Below are 22,513 nucleotides of genomic sequence, written 5' to 3' on the forward strand. Positions count from 1 at the left end.
CTTCTAGCCGCCGCTAAACTACTACACACGTATAGTTAAACACTCTGCCGAAACAAAACTACTACTACACTACCACTACTACAAACAAAACATAGTTGAAGGGTCGCCACCCCAGCTGAGAATGACGAGTTTAAGCTCAAAGCGGAGAGTGAGGAAAACAATGCGGCACCTAAACGGCAGATAGTAACACAAAAAAGGACAATTCCGGTGCAAAATGAACCTAGGGGTTAATAACGTGTACTGAGTCAAACGTTCTCTGGGATATGTTTTCATGCTAATCGATTGTGTCTCTAGCTTGAAACAAGCTACCGCACACCGGTGATTAGCTTCTAAAGTTAGTCTTCGGGGCACTAACAAGGCTCAAAATAGCACCACACTTCCACTACAAGCAGGCGCCATCTTGGGAAAGCAGTCATGACCAGTCCAATGATGAACACTGTGCTCGAGCTATGTTACTGGTTAGTGTTTGCACAGCGTTCGTCATTCGACTGGTCATGACTGCTTTCCCAAGATGGCGCCCATCTGTATACGTGTAAGGTACGGTCTTTATAAACTATCTTTTAAATAATCTGTACACTCAAAGTTCTCAATGCTTCGGTTTACATGTAGGGACCCTCATGCTACCGTGGAAGTGTATTGCTATTTTGAGCCTCGTTAGTGGTATAGAAATAGCGATTTCTTTTTACTTTCCCTGTGCCCCGAAGACTAGCTTTAGAAGCTAATCAGCTGTTTGCGCTAGCTTGTTTCAAGCTAGAGACCCATTCGATGAGCATGAAAACATATCCCAGAGAACGGTCGACTCGGTACACGTGTTATTAACCCCTAGGTTCATTTTGCGTAGGATTTGTCCTTTAACTTTCGTCGCCTATTCGTTTCTATAGGAACAGCCGTGCAAGTCATCCTGGTAGCGTTGCGGGGACCTCTGAAAAACGGACAAATATTTGAAAATGACCGTTGTCGATCTGAAATGAAGACAGATTCAGAAACTGCATAGCCTATTTCTGGCATAAAATGTTTTCAGAAACACATTTCGTTGAAAAAAAACACTACTATATACTACTACTACACAACTATCATTAGCAGATTTTCCCATTCAAAAACTTAAATTTACAAATTTTTGGTGGGAAAAGGGTATAAGGAACAAGACTTGACTTGTGATTCTTATTCATAGGTCTACTAAAGAGTGACACCACGTTATATAGCCGGTAAAGTTGTCACCTGGTGGAGATCCTAATACACTACACTACTTTACACAGCTATATCAGCTGCTATAACTTAACAAAACAACACAAAAATGATCGCCACCGGCCCTATATCGGCAGATATTGCTCATTGATAATCGACAATTGGTACCAGAGGCTCAAAAACGTGATCAGGGCATCTCTAGTTCTGTGACTTGTTTTAGTTGTGATTGTTAACTTGATCATAGCTAATGTCATTCTTGCCTAGATTGCTTGGGCTTTGAACAAAGGTATAAAATCGGCGCACAAAAAGTTCTGGGATGTGGAGCGAGGAGTTACCTACGTCCCCTGGAACAAAGTCAAAGTGGAGGAGTTGGAGAGCTATCGGGAAGGGGGTATACTGGACGCAGAGACACTAAATCCAGGTAAACAATTACGTATTTCATAAGCATGGCCAAGACACACTGTGAGAAATGGGTTTTCCTTACGTTATTTTATTTTCCATTGTGCACAGAGTGGAATCATGGCAAGGACCTCAATAAGCAGGCAGCTGTAAATGGAGCGCTGGAAAGTGTACCAGCAGATGGAACCGTCACTGCTCACATTCAGGTAATGCTCATGCAGTCTTTAAACACCTTTCTTTTGATATTATAAGTGTTGATATTTTATTGGTATAATGGCCTTGGTGTTGGAGGCTTACTTCACAATCTTTCTTGTGGAGGGAAAATAAATTTGTGTTGCATATGAGTATAGGAGCTTATCTGAACCACCCTCTTGTCTTATCTAAAAAAAAAAATAAAAAAAAAGAATTACCCAAGAGAATGACAAAATCTTCTAAATCGAATTGAAAATATTGTGATAGGCTCCATACAGTACAATGTTAAAAATACAGCATCTAATGACATCCCCATTCAGTGCGAAATACTCTGCAAATCAAGGTGTAAGGCTTAGCTTCTGATAGTTTTCATAAGGACTTGTACCATGGGCCAGGGAAAATGCCTGTCCTAATCGGCTGAAAATTGTATATTTATATATATATATTGAAATTGTTTACTGGAACAGGTAATACCTCGTTCAGTGAAATCAGTGTTATTCTGGAAATTGGTGCACAGCCTATGTTAGTCCATAAGTAATCATCGTCACAATACTGATGCCTCTGCCATGTTATTGTTAGAGCTGCAATGATTAGTAGATTAATCGTAAAGTAATTTTTTATGCAAAAATTACAGAAAATGCTGTTTTCAGCCTCTTAAATATGGATGGTTTTATATAATAATAAACTGAATATCTTTGGGTTTTGGATCAACAAAACAAGAATTTAAAAACATCACCTTGGACCTCTGGATGGAAACAATTAATCAAGAAAATTATCGGCAGATCAAACAATAATGGAATTGTTTGTTAGTTACAGCCCTAGTTAATGGTGAAATTCACAAATAGAGGTTAAAAAATGGATGATTTCAGCGCACCCACTGGCTTGGTCAGTACTGATTGCATCTACTTTTTAAATGAGTGATTTACACTCTTTGGTCTAGTTTACACTAGGCTGAGATTATATAGGCCGTTGATCTCGGGGCCAAGAATAAACAAATGTCACTAGTGACAGCTGACAGCAGACTGTCAAAAAGGGATGCAAATGTACCTGTTGGCCAGTATTTGGGATTGTGTGTATGTTTGGGCTTGTGAGCTCCGTGTGTCACATCTTAACAACTGAAGTATTACTGTGGTTGACCAATGCTTTGGATGAGACATACACCTATGCAATATTACTTGAAAAGCCACACAATGGCATGCAAGTTGTTTGTGTTAATTATTTGTCATATTTGATACATTGAATGCTGATGAAGCTGAAATATCAAGAAACTTATTTTGTTTATTATATACTATAAATTGGATACATTCAGCCAATTGCAGATAGCAGATGTATTAATTCTTTGATCCAACCCAACAGAGAAACAGACAAAAACTTGACATGTGAAAGTTTCTCAAAGAGTTCAGATGGCCCAAATGGTTACATGTTACAAATTAAGTGCTTAAAAAATAAATTCTCAGTCAAAGTGTGTGCAACAGACATGGGATAAGATTATTATGAGTATTATGGAGTGCTGAATTAAACTTTTATAAAAAAGAGACATTTTCAAGTTTCTGTCTTAAATGAATATCAGATTATTTACTCTATAAGAGGGGTTGTCAGCATGTCACTAAGGTCTTTGTTTGCATTATGAGGGTTGTTTCAGAGTCTCCAAATAAGCAGACAGGTGTAATTTAGGGGATTTGTATCCACTTTGCCACAGGTCAGATAAGCTCCTCTGCTGATAGGCATTAAATCCAGCAATGCTTTTACCTGCGTTTCTCCTTTTTTCTTTGCGATATATATTTGCATCTACACTCAGTAACCTTGTACTGTGCAGTATAACGTATTCAAATAAAGTGGGAATATCAAAAAACTTTAATTACTGTGGTATGTGTAGGGAAGCATTTATGTGATCCTTTCTCTCTTTTTAGTATCTGAGCTCTATTATACAGAATGTCTGGGTTTGGCAGAGTTATCTGTTATTGTGTATAGACTGTTTGTTTCATTTTCACATGTAATTACAATTTTTCCCCCCTTATCAGTCCACCAGTGGTTGAATGACTCAAAAATATATTTCAATGGTTAAATAGAATCAGCTTCTTGTTGTTTGTTTTGGTTGCAATAGGTGTGAACCCTAAACACATGGATATAAAAACTGATATTGAGCTTGCCATAACTCAATTAAAGCACAAATGTGACAGTTGAGGTGATTACGAAATATATATATAAGTCCAAATCTTAGTTTTAATTAGCAGTTTGGTTAAAATTTTAAAGCAAGTAAAAATGTCCTCATCACCACAAGCTGAATAAAATAAATGGTTAACACACGATAAAAAAAAAAAAAAAAAAGACCATCCAGCTGGACTGTCTGCAACCTGCCATATTTCGCTGTAAAGAGAGGTTGCTCACATGCCTTTCGGTTGAGAGTATCTGACTGTTGGCTGCTGGCGGGACTTAAAGACCCGATTGGGAGGAAGTGTCCCAGTGGGAGACAAGGTAAGCAGACCGCATCGTAAGCAATTTATGCTAAGTGTTGCGCCAAACTGGTTAATGAAAACTATTTTTGAATTTGTTTAGATTTTTTTCGGCAAGGGGAATGTTGCCTAACCAAACAAGGCCTGAGCCATTCCTCATGACTCGGTGTCCATGTACTGCAGTACATAGAGCAGGTTTCAGTTATCTATGCATTTCTTGTTTGCGTGTGTGCTATTGATGAAATTATTAGGGAAAAACTAATAAACCACGTAAACCACGCTTGTATCATAGTCTTAGCTATCCACGAATGCTATCCTGATTTCTACGATCCTGTTTTTGGTAATTTATTACTGAATGAACTAGGGTTTAATATTTTTCCCGAAAATGAGATGAATCAGATCCCGGGAAATAGACAGCCCATATTCCGGGAATCCCGGGAAATGGCTGTGTTTTTTTTGGTTTGTTTTTAGCCCAAGTAATGTATCGATATCATTCAAATATGCGTTCCCAAAATCCCAAACTGACATTTTTTATATTATTGGTATCATTTTTAGGACTAAAGAACACAGTTTATGTCCATCATCAACACAATGATCTGCAATGATCAATTCTGCTGCGTGATGAAGTGAGCTGCGTGCTGCAGCGTGACATCTGCTGCAGCGCTAATTATGAAATGCCAGGTGGAATGTCTGGGTCTTGTCTTCTGAAAATCTAGGCAACCCTTATATAATCAATGTTTTATAGAAATGTATTATAAAAACTAACGAAATATGGTTAAGTAAACCACTGATTCTTAAACCATTACGTTATCGAAATCCATTCTGTGGCTGTTGAGGATGTGTAAACGGCTGCAAATGGGAATAATCACTCGAAGTTAACCAAATATTTCTTTATTAGGGCAGGGCCAAACAAAATTAAAGAAAATGATCCTCAGAAATGTACAATTGTGTGCAGTGTGCACTGCAAAAAGACAGGCATATCTTTAATGAATGATTGTATTGAGCCTGTGTAATGATTAAGGGAGCCTGTATTACCGTAGCTACCGTCGCCTGCATCAACATTACTGTATGAGAACAATAGACACGCACTCCTTGCCTTTTTATTTTATTTTATTTCCCGTTTCCAGTCATAACCTTTCCTGGGAAACGGGAAATGGTTTTGATCAGAATTCCCGGGAATCCCGTTTCCTGGGATTAAACCCTAGAATGAACCATGCTTACTTCTGACTCAATTGTTAGGCTGTCAGTATTTCTTTGTCATGCCTTTTAAAAGGTCAGTAAAAAAAATTGGCTCTAGTTTAGCTTAGTTTAGTTATCAGTGTATAATATGCTGGGGAAAAAATGACAATAGCCAACCTACCATGACTGAAGTTTAGAGACATTTGTTTGACTTGTTTATATTGAGGTTTAAACTTTTTCAATAAAGTATAGTAAAATATGAAGACCAAGTGTAAGGAAAAAAGTAAGACTGCCCTACTGCTAATTCTGAAGATAATTTTCTAAAGAGGTAGTACTTTGTGTGCCAAAAACTGAGGATATTTGTTTTTGTACCCAAGACAACAGAACACAAATTAGTCTGCTATATAATTGTTTGTGGGTTAGAAGTTTTTATATAATATTTCATGGAGCTGCTAGATTGAACATTTTTAAATCCGCACCTGAAATTATTAGTTTTTTTGCTCTAATGAAGTAAACTGAAAAGGGATGTGTCCAAATGTCTGCTTGCTCAATCACGATGTTATACAAAAAAGATGTATTGCATTTCAGGCTAAACTTGGCCTTAAAGCTATGAAAGATGCACGAGTTGATCCTTGTTATTCTTACTACTTTTGATTTAATTTATAATGCCAGATCAGTGAGCAAGAGATACCATCCAAGGGACTTGAATTTAACTTATTTTCTGGGTCAAAACATTTTTACTGTGTAAACTCACCCAGTCCTCTACTTTGACTATGTAGCATTTTAGACCTTAGGCAAAAGTACAGTTCATAGTTGTCAGGCCACATGCATGTTGTCGTTTGCCACAGATGTCTGCAAATAACATGCAACATGACAAGTAGACTGCACGCTTTGCCTTCATGTTTACCCTCCTAGCTAGTTAATTGTCACTTCATACAAATAATATAAAATGGACATTGAAGCAGAAGATCAAAGAGTAAAGATTCATCTCGATTAAGCACTTTTTGCTGTTTGAAAACCATTTGAAATATCAGTTTTCTATTGTATGTGTAGTCCAGTGAAATTTTGTCAGCGCACCTTTAAGCCTACCATAAACTAGAAGACTTTGAAAAGATTAATATCTGTAACCCTTTCACATCTAAAGACGATGTGTCATAAGTCACATAGTTTTTAGTTGGACTATAAGATTTTGCAAAGACTGGGAATCTTGCAGGGTCGCTGATTGCAAGACTACAGCTAGAATAATTTTGAGATAATTTCCCATTCTGCTCCTGGGGAAAATTTACAAGAAGAAAAACTGAACAACAGAGCAGGAACAAACAACTTTTGGCCACAGCTGCCCTTGTGTCTGCAGTGGTTTGTTCTGAAAACCAGCCAAAAAGAGAAGACACCGCAGAATGTGGACATGACCCTGGTTGGTTTCCACTCTATCGTTGTACAAATAGAGGGCACATCAAAGAAGCACTCTTGTTCACTCCACAATTCCACCAGTCCCCCCAGCCCCGCCCCCCCCCTCCCCTCCCCTCTTTTCCAACAGTCCAAGAGAACTGAAACCTGTTCACGTTCTTGCGCCTCCCGGAGTCCCAGTCATTTTTACTGTCCACCTGGTTTGCTGCATTCTGTTTGGTGCTAGAGAGAGTTCCACCTATTGGTTGTTTACAATGTTCACATCATTGAACTTCCCTTTTTGCATGAGGCAAGACTTGACAACTTATAATATTAAACACGTTCGATATATTGTTGGATCCTCTGGATGAGAAAAATTTAGTATAAGGGACTTAGTGTACCGACAGTAAATGGCGGTCAGCATGCCCCCACTTTGGAGAAGCAGGCCGGAGTACCTAAGCAATGTAAAGCTGTTGACGGGGGCAGCAGCAAAATGTATTTTAGCCACCAAAAAAAAAGCCCACGTAAAAAAACAACTCAGTTTTATGTATGCTATATTAAGTTTTTTTTATACTGCTTTACCATACCGTACTTAGCCCTTTACGACAGGGAACTGAAGGCGTTACAGCTATTTATTCTCTGACTTGGGTGTTTTTAAATGGTTAGTTCAGTCACACAATAACACAAACTAACCAACCGAGGCAGCGGTATTCTAGGTGTTGTTGATTTTTTTTTTTTTTCAGGTGGGCCTTTTTTGAGTTTTATGACCACCTTACACCTAACAATCAAGATCATGGGAGCACACCATAACTCATGATTTGATTCTGATGTTGAAAATGTATCTGCAACAGTAAAATCGCTTGAAAAGTGTTTGGTCTAAGGCCGGCATTAGGAACTGCCACTTAAAGGGGGATGAGATGCTTGTGTATGTGTGTAGTTTTTTTCGACCGGCAAAGAGCTGACATATTTGTGTCCAATTATTGCTTATGACAGCCGTTTTCCTTTGGGAAACTTAGAAAATGTGAAATTCAAAATTCTTTGTAGTTAAATCGTTTAAAGCCTCCCTGTTTTTCCAAATGTCCCTCTGATTCTGTGCATTAAGGGATTTTACAGAAATCTGCATTTGTCAGCCTTCTAAATCGTTGAGGTTCTATGGCAGGCATCCTACATACCCACGTGACCTTCGGAATTTCTCGATTTTAAAGGTAATTCACAGGTTTAAATTCTTTGGATTTAAGACATGGCTTTTGAAAACTTCTTTAGGCTAACCTCTTTAAATACTGGATGTAAGACCCACAGGAGTTGTGTAGATCTGAAGAGTTTTTTTCTTACCTCAAACCTGCATATAAATGTTAGGTCTTCTGCCTCTGGGCACACGTTTGGCTACTTGGATAGTAACGCAAACTGAGGAAAACCCTTACGCTGCTACTTATAACATTATCCACATTAATTGAGCTTTGAAAGCAAATAACTTTTTTTGTGACCGTTTGCTCAGCCTGTATTAGATGACATGCATCAAAACACACTATTGTTTTATGTATGTATCGACATAATCCCACACCAATGGCATCTTGGCACACCTGTACCTGTCAAGACATGCCGCCGTTAACCAACATCAGTGTGCGTCAACTCTCCAAAAAGCTGCAATTTTCTCCTTGGGTGGGAAAGTCCCAGCTACTATACCTTCACTGGCTCTTCTGTCTGTATGGCATGACACCTCAACTAACGTGACGTGGCCAGTGGGTGCCAGTGGGAGTTTCACTGTCAGCTGCAGAGAGGGAGATTAGTAGGGGAGAAGTGGCACAAAAGAGGTGCATGGTTAAGCAGTGCCAGTAAAGAAATGATGCTCTTGAACATGCAGTGGAAATTAACATGTTCAGGCGATGTCTGCTCAACACAGTGGGGTTGATGGAGCTTGTGCCACTTTTTTCATCTCTTGCCCAAATAGTTTCACAGTAGTTTGCAAAACAAAAGAACAGCATGTTTATTTTCCACCTATTCCATATTTTCATCTCAGAAATGATTAAGATGCTTGATTTACATGTTATAATTGTAAAAGATGTTTGAGAAGTTTTTTTCCCTGGATCCCCTACAGCGATTCAGTTTCAGAATTGTTGCCTTTTTTAACGTTATCTAGGTTTTAGGGCCGGGCTTTGTAATGTCTTAAAAAATCTTCTTAGTCACAAGGCCAAGTCAATAATCTCTTATCTTGCATACATTACTTAACCTCCTACGTTGTCTAGTCTCATGCCAGATGGTAAATATCACCTAGCAAACTGGGTGTAATTGTAATGTTTGAAGACGATTGGGTCTGATGTCATTTGTATGAGCTCTGTTTCATTCGAAGATCAGAAAATTTAAATTTCTTATACAGTATGTTATCCTTACAGGCTGTTTGCATCCCTTGGTCTGTGTTTGGTATCTTATTTATCAATGTTTCATGGATAAATAACTGAACGGACATAACAGGATTTTTCCAGTACAACTATTAGCCATTGCTTCTACAGGTTACCAGGCAGGTTGAAGTAAAGCGGATACAACACAAAATGTTGCCAGCCGTCGGAATGAAGTGGACAAGGTAAAAAAAAAATGAAGTTGGAAGCCAAGGATAAAAAGTTTTTACTGCACATTTATACTGCACACCATAAACAAGGAATTAACTACAGAGAATGCAAACAGTGCTTATGTGCAGTTTACACAGGGAGCACATTTCATAATGTCAACCTTTCTAAAATAGTTTTAGCCTTGTTGGGAGCCCCTTTCAGCCCTATGTTGTAGTAAAAATGAAATAAATCCCAAAATAAATTAGTCCTGAACGTGAAGTGGCCTGCAAACGACCTGTTAAAACCAGTTTGTGTCAGCATCAAACTATTAAATCATGGAGCATTGCGATCATCTAATTATGCAGTTAAAGGACATATAGAATGTAAATAAGCTTCCGAATGCAGCAGCAAAATAACTGTAAAGCTCTGTCACTGCATAAATTACTTGCATTCCTCAGTTGGGCATTTAGCTTTTTCACTTATTTGAAGGAAAAAGGACATAATTGGTCGCTGGTTTATAAAAAATCGAATCGAACGTAAAAGAATATTATATATGAAAAACCTCGTCCCCACTCTCGGCCACTTTTTTTTTTTTTTTAAAGAAATATCAAATCATTACACTTAGATGTACAGTACAGGCCAAAAGTTTGGACACACCTCATTCAATGCGTTTCCTTTTTATTTTCATGACTATTTACATTGTAGATTCTCACTGAAGACATCAAAACTATGAATGAACACATGGAATTATGTACTTAACAAAAAAATAACTGAAAACATGTCTTATATTTTAGATTCTTCAAAGTAGCCACCCTTTGCTTTTTTTTTATTAATAAGGGAAAAACTTCCACTAATTAACCCTGACAAGGCACACCTGTGAAGTGAAAACCATTTCAGGTGACTACCTCATGAAGCTCATTGAGAGAACACCAAGGGTTTGCAGTTATCAAAAAATGCAAATATAAGACATGTTTTCAGTTATTTCAGACTTTTTTGTTAAGTACATAATTCCATATGTGTTAATTCATAGTTTTGATGCCTTCAGTGAGAATCTACAATGTAAATAGTCATGAAAATAAAGAGAATGCATTGAATGAGGTGTGTCCAAACTTTTGGCCTGTACTGTATGCCTAATTTTAACTAGTTTATGCTAAACTAAAGGTATTCTAAATTATAGTAATTACACATTGGGTTATTTTGAATGTAGGTTTTCACAAAGGTTTTGGATTTTTAATGTCCTTAAGCCTATGCTCAGAATAGAAATTAACTATTTGTGAATGTGAGCAAGAGAGAGGAGAAGTAAGGGGAACGAGACGTGATGGTGTCATGTTTTAAAACCATGATCTGCGCTCTATTTTCCAAAAATCTTTTTAAAGCTTTTAAAAGAAAAAGCTACATTTTCTACATGTTGTAGACATGACCGGTCTGACTCTTAGCCTTCTGGAGCATTCTCACATGCACTGAATAGGTCCAGATAGCTCAGTCATTAACATGGATTATAATGTAAACTGAGCAGTCTTCTCCTTTCAGTTGTTTTCAAGTGAAGTTGGAAAATTTCAAGGAAAGAGGAAAATTCTTCACTTACATCAGACTCACATGAGGCCTCACAAAGGTGAGTGTTAAAGAAATGTTCTTTGGATGTAGGGATCCCCACTCGTGGATGATGCTGTGGTATGGTTGGAAGGTAATGAAAGGCTCATTCATAATAAAAGGGACTTTTCTGTTTCCATGACATGAATAATCTCTAACCTATCAAGATCTAAAGGCTGGTTTATTGTAGAGCTGCCTCATTACTGTCTTTTCACGTCTTCTAAGTAGCAGGTATAAACAAAGGAATTAAATTAACGAGTGAAGGGTCTTGATCAAAGATCCAATGCCCAGCTGCCTGCACGTGGGGTTTCCTAAGTGGAAATAACCTGCAGGGAAAATGGAGCAGCAGACGTCCTATTTTCTGTCATATTTGCTGCTGATGGAGTGAAACACCAGGGTAAGAGCAGACCCCTCTGTTGCTTTCCCCCAGAGTTCTGACTGCATCGAGGCTGTTTGACCTTTAAACAGCTTTTTCTTTGTTTCAATTGTATGTTAGTAGTAGTTAAACATATTGAGCTTACTTAAAAAGTGACCGGTTATTTTATGTACTGTCATGTTTCCACTGATTTCTTTGCTGCAGGTAGTTAAATTATATAATTTCAAGTAGTAGATTTGAAATAATTTAGTGCAAGGACTTTTTTTTTTGCCATTAGATGAACAATTATGTAAAACTTTATTTGGGTCACACCCATAAAGCAAAAAAAAAGAATTGTAGTTTCAAAGCTGCTTTATGCGACTTTAGAAAAATGAAGACCTAGCTAAGGAAAAGGCACCCCCTCCCTCAGTGCTTCCTCCGTTCAACTGAGGTTCACTCGTGTGCAAGTGGCAAACTTAAAGCCACTATGTGTAGGATTTAAAAAATGTCCAACTTTGGTGACTCCTAATGGCGGTGTTAAAATTGGCATTGTAGCAGACAGAAATGTACACCTCTTGCCATCACTAATTAGCCTTTTTACCGAAGATAGACATATCAAAATGATAAGCTGGTGATTGAGCATCGCTTTTTATTCTGGAGTGAGTTTAACAGTCAGCTAAGTAGTAAACTCCAGTCTTTATTTACAATGTCCGACAGCTTTTCTTCTGACTACTGTTTTGTTGCATTCAAAAGATCTGAGCAAAAAAAAAATGTGTACCCTTATTACCCAATAAGATGACAAAGCTTTAAACATCAGAGCTAGTTGACTTACTGACCTGAGTAAGGCTACTGATGAATCACACTATAACCCCCTCACCCAAATACTAAATCCAGCTCCAAGTGCTTTTACCTGCAGTTCTTCTGATGGCCACTAAATGGTGTTTCCAGGAAAAAAACTTATTGAAATAACTGGGGAGTCCCCAAATTCTCTCTTGAAATATATAAGTAAGTATATTGTCTGTCTGTGCCTGTTTTTTTTTTTACTATTCACACATTATGTGCTGTGGGATAAATTGCTACATCACCACTATGTTGTTAATAGCTTGTCTAATTAGTATGATGGCATACATGTTTGTTTGTAGAACAATGAGCAAACCTGGTGAAAATTTCCAAACAAAAAATGTTCTAACCGTAGATATGAGGCCTTCAAATTCTCTCAAGAGTCGTGTGTGTGTGTGTGTGTGTGTGTGTGTTGTGTGTGTTGTGTGTGTGTGTGTGTGTGTGTGTGTGTGTGTGTGTGTGTGTGTGTGTGTGTGTGTGTGTGTGTGTGTGTGTGTGTGTGTGTGTGTGTGTGTGTGTGTGTGTGTGTGTGTGTGAATAACTTAAATTATTTGAATTCATACTTCAATAAATTCAAATATACCCTTTCAATTTGCAAGGTATAATATTAGGCTGCTGTGTGTCCAGTACATGTATGTATAACAGGCAGGACACTCCTTGCAGAGAACAGTCCTGGTTGGGTGTCAAAATTCAGGTGCAATAATATTTCATTTTTGCTTATCATCCTTCAGACAGTTTGATGCATGATTCATGATTAATTTGCGACTTATCTGTGCAGAGATGGCTTTTTGCTTTTCACACCCCATACACGTGATTACGATCAATTGCAACAGAAATAGGCGCTTTCCATCTAAGGAGAGATTTGTTTGCCTTGCAGATGAGCAAAATCTGTTGTTGCATATCATTATTGAACACATTGAATCATTAGGGGGTATTTTGTGTATTTGTTGTCCTGATGTTACGCGCTGGGAGGCCGCTCAGTCAGTCACATTTTGAAGGATAACCGCATATTGCATTCTACACTCAGCAAAAAAAGAAACGTCCTCTCACTTTCAACTGCTTTTATTATCCGCCAAGTTAACATGCGTAAAACTTTGTATGAACGTAACAAAATTCAACTACTAAGAACTAAACTGAGCAACGTTTCACAGACGTGACTAACAGAAATGGAAAAATGTATCCCAAAATACCAAAGGATGGTCAAAATCAAAAGTTGCTGAACGTTACAGGAAAGACATCCTCCTCCCTCATGTGGTACCTTTCCTGCAGGCTCATCCTGACATGACCCCCCAGCACGATAACGCCACCAGCCATACCGCTCATTCTGTGCGTGATTTCCCGCGAGACAGGAAAGTTAGTGTTCTGCCATGGCCAGCGAAGAGTCCGGATCTCAATCCCATTGAGCACGTCTGGGACCTGTTGGATCGGAGGGTAAGGGCGAGAACCATGCCCCCCAGAAATGTCCGGGAACTTGCAGGTGCCTTGGTGGAAGAGTAACATCTCACAGCAAGAACTGGCAAATCTGGTGAAGTCCATGAGGAGGACATGCACTGCAGTACTTAATGCAGCTGGTGGCCACACCAGATACTGACTGTGACTTTTGATTTTGAACAAACTTTGTTCAGGGATACATTTTTTGATTTCTGTTAGTCACACGTCTGTGAAACGTTCAGTTTAGTTCTTCGTAGTTGAATTTTTTGATGTTCATACAAAGTTGTACGCACGTTAAGTTGGCTGAAAATAAAACCAGTTGAAAGTGAGATGACGTTTCTTTTTTTGCTGAGTAGATATCAGGAACAAGATTTGTAGGTGAATTTGCTCTGTAGTCCGTGTGCCTACAGCCAGCTCTGGCACCCAGGAGAGAATGTCAAGGCAGAAACTTTAGATGATCACCTGGCAGCATCTGGTAGGCTATGAGTTTTACCTTGATGTGCTTAGTGAGTCTGGCCGACAGTTATCATGCATTCATGTAAAGAAATGTGATTTGTGTTAATGATAGATTCCGGGTTGTAGGTTGAATGCATGACACATGATTTCCATCTGCGGAAAATTGAAATTGAATGAGCAATTTGAGTTAAATGCATGCATCAGTGGTCTTACATAAATGTTTAAATTCACCTAATTATACCTCTTATCAAAGTAAATTACCAGAAAGTGCCGTCATGCAGTAACTGGTAGCACATTATAGCATTATGAATATGTTTCTTATACATTTGATTGTGTGATAGGAGTTCGCCGTGACTTTATTTCTAACATCAGTCATTCTGACTGACTTTGAAATCATAACTACAGTATAACCTTTATTTGCCAAACACTGTCAACTTGTCATAGATAATAGTATGTATTTATTATACAATGTATATGTCTGATGCTATTTCTAAAACACTTCAAACCTAAGTTTTCTGATATAGAAAAATAATTCCAGGGTAGAAAATGACTGCATCGCATCATGCTTTATTCACACTTTTGATAGTGTATTCAAGTCATTGTTTGCAAGCTGTACCGTATTCTGTAAGTTCTGTAAATTTAAACTTGCATCAGACTAAATATACAAGTACTGCTATGTCACTGATAAAATTAAGTTAGTTGCTATGCCTGTGCAATATAGCATGTAAAATGTGTATGGCAGGTCAGTGATATCAGCTCTTATAGAGCGATAGCTTTTATCCATTGTTAGTAAGTAAAGTTGTATTTCTATCCTTTTAAAACCTAAGAGAAAGTGCTTTACAAAAGATAAAAAGGTTAAAAGAACAAAAGAAGAGTACAGCACAAACATTATAACAGAACAATTAGAGGTGTCACTACTCAAAATTGAGCACATGCATCAAACACAAAAACATTAAGAAAAGAGAGAGGTCCCAGGGGAGACTGTTCATCAGCCTGGGACCCAGGACAGCAAACGCACAGTCCCTTCGTGTTTTCAGTTTTGTACGAGGTACAACTAGAAGGCCTTGTTCACAGGACCTGAGGGGCCTAGCAGAGGTATATGGCATTAGTAGTTCAATAATATAGTCTGGAGCAAGACCTCTCAAAGCCTTACAGATGAGTAGGATGATCTTGTATTGAATGCTAAATTGAATTGGAAGCCAGTGAAGAGCTATCAGAAGTGGGGTGGTGTGAGAGTGATATGAGGTGTTAGTGAGTAGTCTTGCTGAGTTTTGAACTAATTGTAACCGGTTAACTGCTTCTTGGCTTAGGCAGGAATAAAGAGCATTACAGTAGTCTCAGTGGGAGGACCCAAAGGCCCGAATAACCATTTCCAACGGCTGGAAGGACAGCATTGGATGTATTTTTGCAATACTCTTCAGGTGAAAGTAGCAGGGCGGAGTAACCGTTGACGTGTTTGTCAAATTTCAGCTGGGAGTCAAAAGTGAGGCTGAGGTTTTTGGCAAAAGATTTTCTATTAGCGGCCAATGAACAGAGATTATTTAATTGAAGAAAATTTTGCCACATCCAGTTACTAATCTCAGCAAGATACTTGTGCATGGTAGTTAAATTGGAGAGGTCCCCAGGCCTAACAGATAGATAGCAGGATATCTCAAAGCATGTAACACTTTTTAATTAAAGTTACAGGAACGTAGTTATAGGAACAGTCCACTTCTAAACAGTTCTACTAACTACTCTCCCCCAAAACCGGTTTACCATTTGCATTCACACTGGCCAAGTGGCCATAGGAACCGACCTTTTCTTATTATAATCACAGCCATCTAACCACCACTGTGCGGAAAAGTGAAAAGACCCTTCCCTAAAGTAGGAGCTGAAAGAGTTACATGAACTGTGGCCAGAGGAACAAAAAAATTAATTTAAAAAAGGGATCTAGGAACGTTATGTTCTAGGAACTGCAAACATCCCTCCGGTCGGAAAGCGGCTTATGTGAACTCTGTACCCTCTCAGGCACTCAAACACATCCCTGCCCAGGTATCTACCTTTACTTTGACCTTAAAGTGCTCATATTATGCTTTTTTGCTTTTTCCCTTTTCTTTATTGTTATAGATCTTTTTTGTGCACGTTATAGGTTTACAAAGTGAAAAAGCACAAAGTCCCCCCCCCAAAGGGACTTACCATCTCCAACAGAAAACACTGTTCACAAACTGCTCCAAACAGCTCTATTGTAGTCCAGCCTTTACTTCAGAGACAAACATGGTCACTTTGGAACACACGTTATAATGCTCGCCTAGCTGCTAGCATGGCACGCCCTCATACTCTGCTTCTGACTGGCTAGTAGTCCTTGCCTAGGTACTGTCAGGGCAGGCTCTCATACTCTGCTTCTTCTGGCTAGTAGTCCTTACCTGTAGTTACTGAGCATATGCGACTCCCAACAAAGATGGAAAAGAAGTGAGATGTCTCACTCTGTAGCTAAAACAGAGAGCTCAACACACAGGATGAAAAGAGGAGCTGCAGAAATGTGCAGTACAACAAAAATATGGTGTTTTTTGAAAATGAAACCATGGAAACCTATTCTGATATAACCTCTAAATACAATTATGAACCTGAAAATGAGCATAATATGAGCACTTTAATGCAAAGTCTGGAACTCTGAAACTTTTTTTAAATCAACATTCTGGTTGTTTAGGGGTATTATAAGAAATAAGGGCATTGTTCAGTATTGTTAGGGTGGGAATTTACATCCTCTGAAAGCCATTTTGGTTAAATAATTCTCAAGTGTCAGCAGTCATCAACAGCTCCACCAAGTGAAACTCAACTTTGCTGCAACAAAAAGCCTCCATAATGGCAAACATCCTCCTCCTATTACAAAATACGTAGTGTATATGATAATGGTATTTGATGCTGTGATAAAGCAATTTTAAACAAAACTGCAACCGCAACCATTTTCCTGAGCAAACGTGCTTCTTATTCTGATTCTGACTGGGTTTGTAAGTACTGATGCATTTAGTGACACATGCATCACCTGATTATTTTGTATTCCAGCAATGTATTATGGGATGGAGAACATTCAGCCACTTAAAGGTCCCAAGGCATGAACATTTCACTTTATGAGGTTTTTTAACAAATAATATGCATTCCCCCAGCCTGCCTATGGTCCCCCAGTGGCTAGAAATGGTGATAGGTGTAAACCGAGCCCTGGGTATCCTGCTCTGCCTTTGAGAAAATGAAAGCTCAGATGGGCCGATCTGGAATCTTCTCCTTATGAGGCCCTGAGGAGCAAGGTTATCTCCCCTTTCTCTGCTTTGTCCGCCCAGAGAATTTGGCCCACCCATGAGAGAGAGACAGACATCATGGCTTATAGAGCGCAACAGTCCCGCCCTTCCTTTGAGAGATCTTGGGTTCCAGAAGTAAAAAATCTGTATAGAAAGAGTTTTGGACCATGCCTAATGGTGTAGACATATATAGCCGACGGGCGACCATTTACAGAAAACCCCGTCGATATGATCAGTCGCGTCCCCGAGGTCCAAAAAACTGCCACAGAACAGACCAAAAAGACGAGAGGAGACGAGACGTAATACATCTACATAACAGCAGGCGGCACTAATCTGTAATGTTGCCCAATAAATGAAAACCGGCAGCTGATTGGACGAACGCGTCACATGGGTTTGTTTTCTCTGGAAATTCAGAGCCAGACTGTCATGGCGGCCGTTCAGAATACGATCTCATATTGTACTAAAATAGTTCACTGAAACGTGTTTCTGGAAACATTTTAAGCGAGAAATAGGCCGTGCAGTTGCTGAATCTGTCTTCATTTCAGCTCAACAAAGGTCAGTTTAAAAGATTTTCATCAGATTTTGAGAGACTGTAGTCACCTCATTCCGCTTGTCATTTCCGGGTGAGTCCTGACTTCCCTGCCGCCGACCGAACATGTCAGGTCGGCCAAAATGAACGCCGACAGCCCCCCAGACGGACGACGGCACGGGACACACCGAACAGATTTGAGTCACTGACCTCGCCAGACTGTCCCACGGCCGATAATCGGCCTGATGTGTCCCGGCCTTTAGGCTAACCAGATGGTACGTGACTCATAAGCATACAACGTACCATTTTGAGTGAAAAAACTAACAGAAAGTCCAAAAAAAGTCAAAGGTACAAGACTGTGTACATATCGTCATTTCAGAGCGAAGGAAGTACTCATCCCATAAACCACCGCGCACCACGGAATAAAGGAAGCTACGTTAGTTTAGCTAACAGCTAATTCGGCTAACCGCTAGCTGAGACAGCATGTAATAACTTTAAAAGACCCTCAAAATAAAACCTGAACATAACCGTTAAAATATATAACAGCTGTTACATCAGCTGTAGCCTGCTTTCCCAGTGTTTAGTTTGAGTTAAAGTGCCCATATTATGAAAAAATCACTTTTTCTGGGATTTGGGGTGTTATTTTGTGTCTCTGGTGCTTCCACATGCATACAAACTTTGAAAAAAATCCATCTATGCTGTTTTGAGTGAGATACGGTTTCTGAATGTGTCCTGCCTTCAGTCTCCGGGTGAGCTGTTCAAAATCTGCACGGCTTTCTACGTCACAAGCCGAAACGAACTGGCTAACCGCAACCGTTAGCATGCTAGCGTTAGCGTGCTAACGCTAGCATGCTACCTCTTCTCAATAGCAACAACACACACAAGTTCACCATAATCTACAAAAGAGCTACTTACATGTGCGCCCTGGTTGAGAAGAAGTCTCCCAGCTAATCCAGCCTTGTAACTGACCGAAGTTGGAGAAACAACCTTTCTTTTACTGTCTATGGAGCAAGCTAGCTGACATGATCTACATCTGGGCTACTGAGTGCAATCAAAGATAGTACAGAAGAAGAAAAGAGGTCTCACTCTGTAGCTAAAACAGAGACCAGGTGAAAAGAGGATCTGCAGCAGTGAGAGAGAGCTGTGCAGTACAACAAAAATATGGTGTTTTTTGAAAATTAAACCATGTAAACCTATTCTGGTACAACCTTAAAATACAATTATGAAACTGAAAATTAGCATAATATGGGCGCTTTAATGTTATTTTAGACTGAATCAAGCTGTCAGCTAGCAGTTAGCAGAATTAGCTGTTAGCTAAACTAATGTTAGCTTCCTGGCGGAGGCTAACGGCAGAAGCGTGGAACAGATACTGATTCGTGCAGTGTCGTTAATCCTCTTGACGGATCGTCCAGGCAGCACTGACCCCCCCCCCTTCCTCACCAGCATGAGTTTCACCAATCAGAGGCATCACTGTGGGATTGTTCAGGATTGTGGGTAATGAAGTACTTATCCAAGACATCGCGAATAAAAGACGTTTATCTCAAAACAAGGTTGGTGCCCCATGATTTTTGTCGTCTATATGAGCATATACAATCGCTTAGTCATGTTGGCATGCTGGTTTTAAGTCTACCATCGACGGTTACCATTTTATGGCTTATACTCCAATTTGTCATTGGAGAAATTGCACTGTATTTTTACTTCCGTAAACCCGCTGTGGGCAGGACTGTTGAGCTCTATAGACAAGCAAAGTGGCAGTTGGTCAAGGCCACACCCCCACCCTCCACCTTGCCCCCCCTCTCTCCTACTAAATAGCTACAGACACAGAAATGGCACATCCTAAGGAAAGCTCATTGTGGGACTGGCTCTAGTGGCTGTAATTCTGCACCAAGGCTGAATTTCGGGAAAGAGACTTCAGATACAGTATTAGGGGACCACTAAGGTCTATATAAAAGAGACTTCAGATACAGTATTAGGGGACCACTAAGGTCTATATAAAAGAGACTTCAGATACAGTATTAGGGGACCACTAAGGTCTATATAAAAGAGTTCAGATACAGTATTAGGGGACCACTAAGGTCTATATAAAAGAGACTTCACATACAGTATTAGGGGACCACTAAGGTCTATATAAAAGAGACTTCACATACAGTATTAGGGGACCACTAAGGTCTATATAAAAGCATCCAAAGAGCACCATGTCATGGGACCTTTAAAAAATGCATAATTATGTCACAGTATTGTATATACAGGGGAAACGTGTTTGTTTTGTATTTGACTCTACTGAAAATTATTTGGGAAACTTTCAGAAATGCTTGAAAAAATAAAATACTCATCAAAAGATTTTTTTCCTTCATGAAATGTAACAAAGATAAATACACATGGGATGCAATCAACAAGTGTCTTCATGCTGTGGATTCAGAAGATGTTCGTACAGTTTTGCTTTCAGTTCACTGCTTCAAGAAAGCTTTCTTGCTCATTGTACTTTAATCTTAGTCCGGTTTACCGGATGTACGGTGCTGGGATAAAGCCTGACACACAGGATGTGATGTGCGTTTTTTTCCCCCTATCCCAGACAGGTCTGGCAAGACAACTTTAATCTTAATGAGGACGCCATTGTGTTTCTTTGTCTTCCAGGTGCCACAGGTTCAACAGGCAGTACCCATCAGGAGTCCACCTGCTTTTCCTGGCCCCATCATGCTGTCCCCTACATCCATGCCTCCAGGAGGAGCTCCTTTCCTCCCCACAGAGTTTGGCCCTACAAAGTTGGCACCAGGTAAGACGTCTTTATAGAAGAAAATAGTGTGGATTTTTCAAACCATCATCTGTGCTGTCATGTTGATTCAAAGTAACTTCTCTTTGGACTTGATGCTAAAATGAACAGATCTATAGCCTCTTTCCGACTAAGTAGTTACAGGAATGTAGTTATAGGAACAGTCCACTTCTAAACCGTTCTACTAACTACTCTCCCCCAAAACTGTTTTTTCCATTTGCATTCACACGGGCCAAGTGGCCATAGGAACTGACCTTTTGTTATTATAATCACAGCCATCTAACCACCACTATGCAGGAAAGGGAAAAAGGGAAAGACCCTGCCCTGAAGTAGGAACTGTTACAGGAACTGCAGCCAGAGGAACTTAATAATCCCCAAATTGGTCCAATCGGAACACGAGAAAAAAAGGGTTCTAGAAACGGTATGTTCTAGGAACTGCAAAAATCCCTCAGTTCGGAAAGTGGCTATATGCCGCACTGTTGTCACTGTTGTTGGCTTGATGTTACTTCTTTCTGGTCTGTTTTTCTGTTACGCTGCCACGATACTTAATTTACCACTAGGGGATCGATAAAACCTTATCTTATCCTCTTTTGCAGCAGGAAGTGTAAAACATCCAGAAGAGTCCCCCAATGATTCCAAAGGAGACCAAGGCACGCCCTCAGATCCGGGCAGCGACAACCACCTGGGGTCTCCTGGAGCACCGGTGATGACCATGCCAGGCCCAGGAGTCATGCAGGGTCCGAGACTGGGTATGCCACCTCTGCAGCCCCCTCCCGGCATGCCGAATCCTCATCTAGCTCCATTCCTCTCGCCTCCACACATGCCACACATGCCCCCGCAAATGATGCACCGGGGACCCATGTTCCCACCAGATAGGTTCAGAATGCCTATGCCCTTTCCTCCTCGTGGCCCTCCTTTCCATCAACATCCTTCTATGGGACATGAGGGCATGGATGGCAGAGAAGGGCGACATTTCCGAAATGGGAGGCCAGGGTTTGGGTGCCCACCCTTCCACAGAGGGAGATGGTAGAGGTCAGCTGAGGAGAGAGGATGCTGAATCACTGTGACACATACTAAGTAGTAAGTATCAGGACACCTGGTTCAACAAGGACTGCCGTGAACAATTGAAGGCGCATAAACCTGTGTTCAGACTTTAATTTACACCACCAGAACCTTGAATGGAAAACAAGACACGGCGTTCTGAATGTGGTCCACGCTCCTTCAAACTCCCCAGAGGAGAGACTCTGCTGTAAATACTGTATGTGCTTGTAGCTGGTTGCTATCTTTTTGTATATTTGAAGTTGTTTAGTTTATGCTTAAGTTTAATCTTAGTAGTTGGAGGCAAAAACAAAGGCAGAGTCTGTATTTTTTAGCTTGTTCCCTCACCAGAGTTTTTGTGTATTGAAGGATACAGTAAATATCTTTAAATCATTATAATTCATACCTTTTTGGTATTTTGTTTTTAGTAAAATGCCTTTGTAACACACTAATGTTTAATTCCTCACCAGAAAAGTTGGATTTCATTTGAATCAGAAGATTTCATGTCCGGCCAGTAGAGGGTAGAGTAAACCCTGTTACCATGGCCAACCTCTGTTGTACATTAAGGTCACACCTTGTAAGATCATGTGCAGTGAATATTAAAAAGAGGTACAACCATCTGATCAGATCATCTGATTTATTTGTGTCGCTCAAACAAATTTTTAATCTTTCTAAACAAAAAATTGTTGGGATGATAAGTAGTCCTGCATGAGAAGTTACTATCAGTTTTAAACATCATTTAATAAACAGCCATCATGCGTTTTCTGTGTAACGTACAGCTATACAGCAATAGTGATCTGCAACTGACTTTCGGTCTTATATTAAACTACAGTAATGGGATCTTGATAATTATATGGCTTGTTATATCTGCATATAAACCATTATGAAGCCATTT

The 22,513-nt window shown here is 39.7% G+C and overlaps 1 protein-coding gene across 3 annotated transcripts in view; it reads left to right on the forward strand.

Annotated features, from left to right (window-relative positions):
* Positions 1-22,241, forward strand: part of LOC120544406 (SR-related and CTD-associated factor 4-like) — a 41,146-nt gene extending 18,905 nt beyond the window's left edge. For 2 of the 3 annotated variants that reach the window (XM_039778115.1, XM_039778134.1), the window contains 4 exons: positions 1,450-1,606; positions 1,696-1,790; positions 20,445-20,583; positions 21,177-22,241. In XM_039778115.1, coding sequence (XP_039634049.1) covers positions 1,450-1,606; positions 1,696-1,790; positions 20,445-20,583; positions 21,177-21,610 — 825 coding nt within the window. In that variant the 3' untranslated portion in view covers positions 21,611-22,241. The remainder of the gene's footprint in view (positions 1-1,449; positions 1,607-1,695; positions 1,791-20,444; positions 20,584-21,176) is intronic. The other variant, XM_039778125.1, reaches the window with a different exon arrangement.
* The last annotated feature ends 272 nt before the right edge of the window (positions 22,242-22,513 follow it).

The sequence above is a fragment of the Perca fluviatilis genome, chromosome 2 (genome assembly GCF_010015445.1).
Source record: "Perca fluviatilis chromosome 2, GENO_Pfluv_1.0, whole genome shotgun sequence".
In the NCBI taxonomy this organism is placed as follows: domain Eukaryota; kingdom Metazoa; phylum Chordata; class Actinopteri; order Perciformes; family Percidae; genus Perca; species Perca fluviatilis.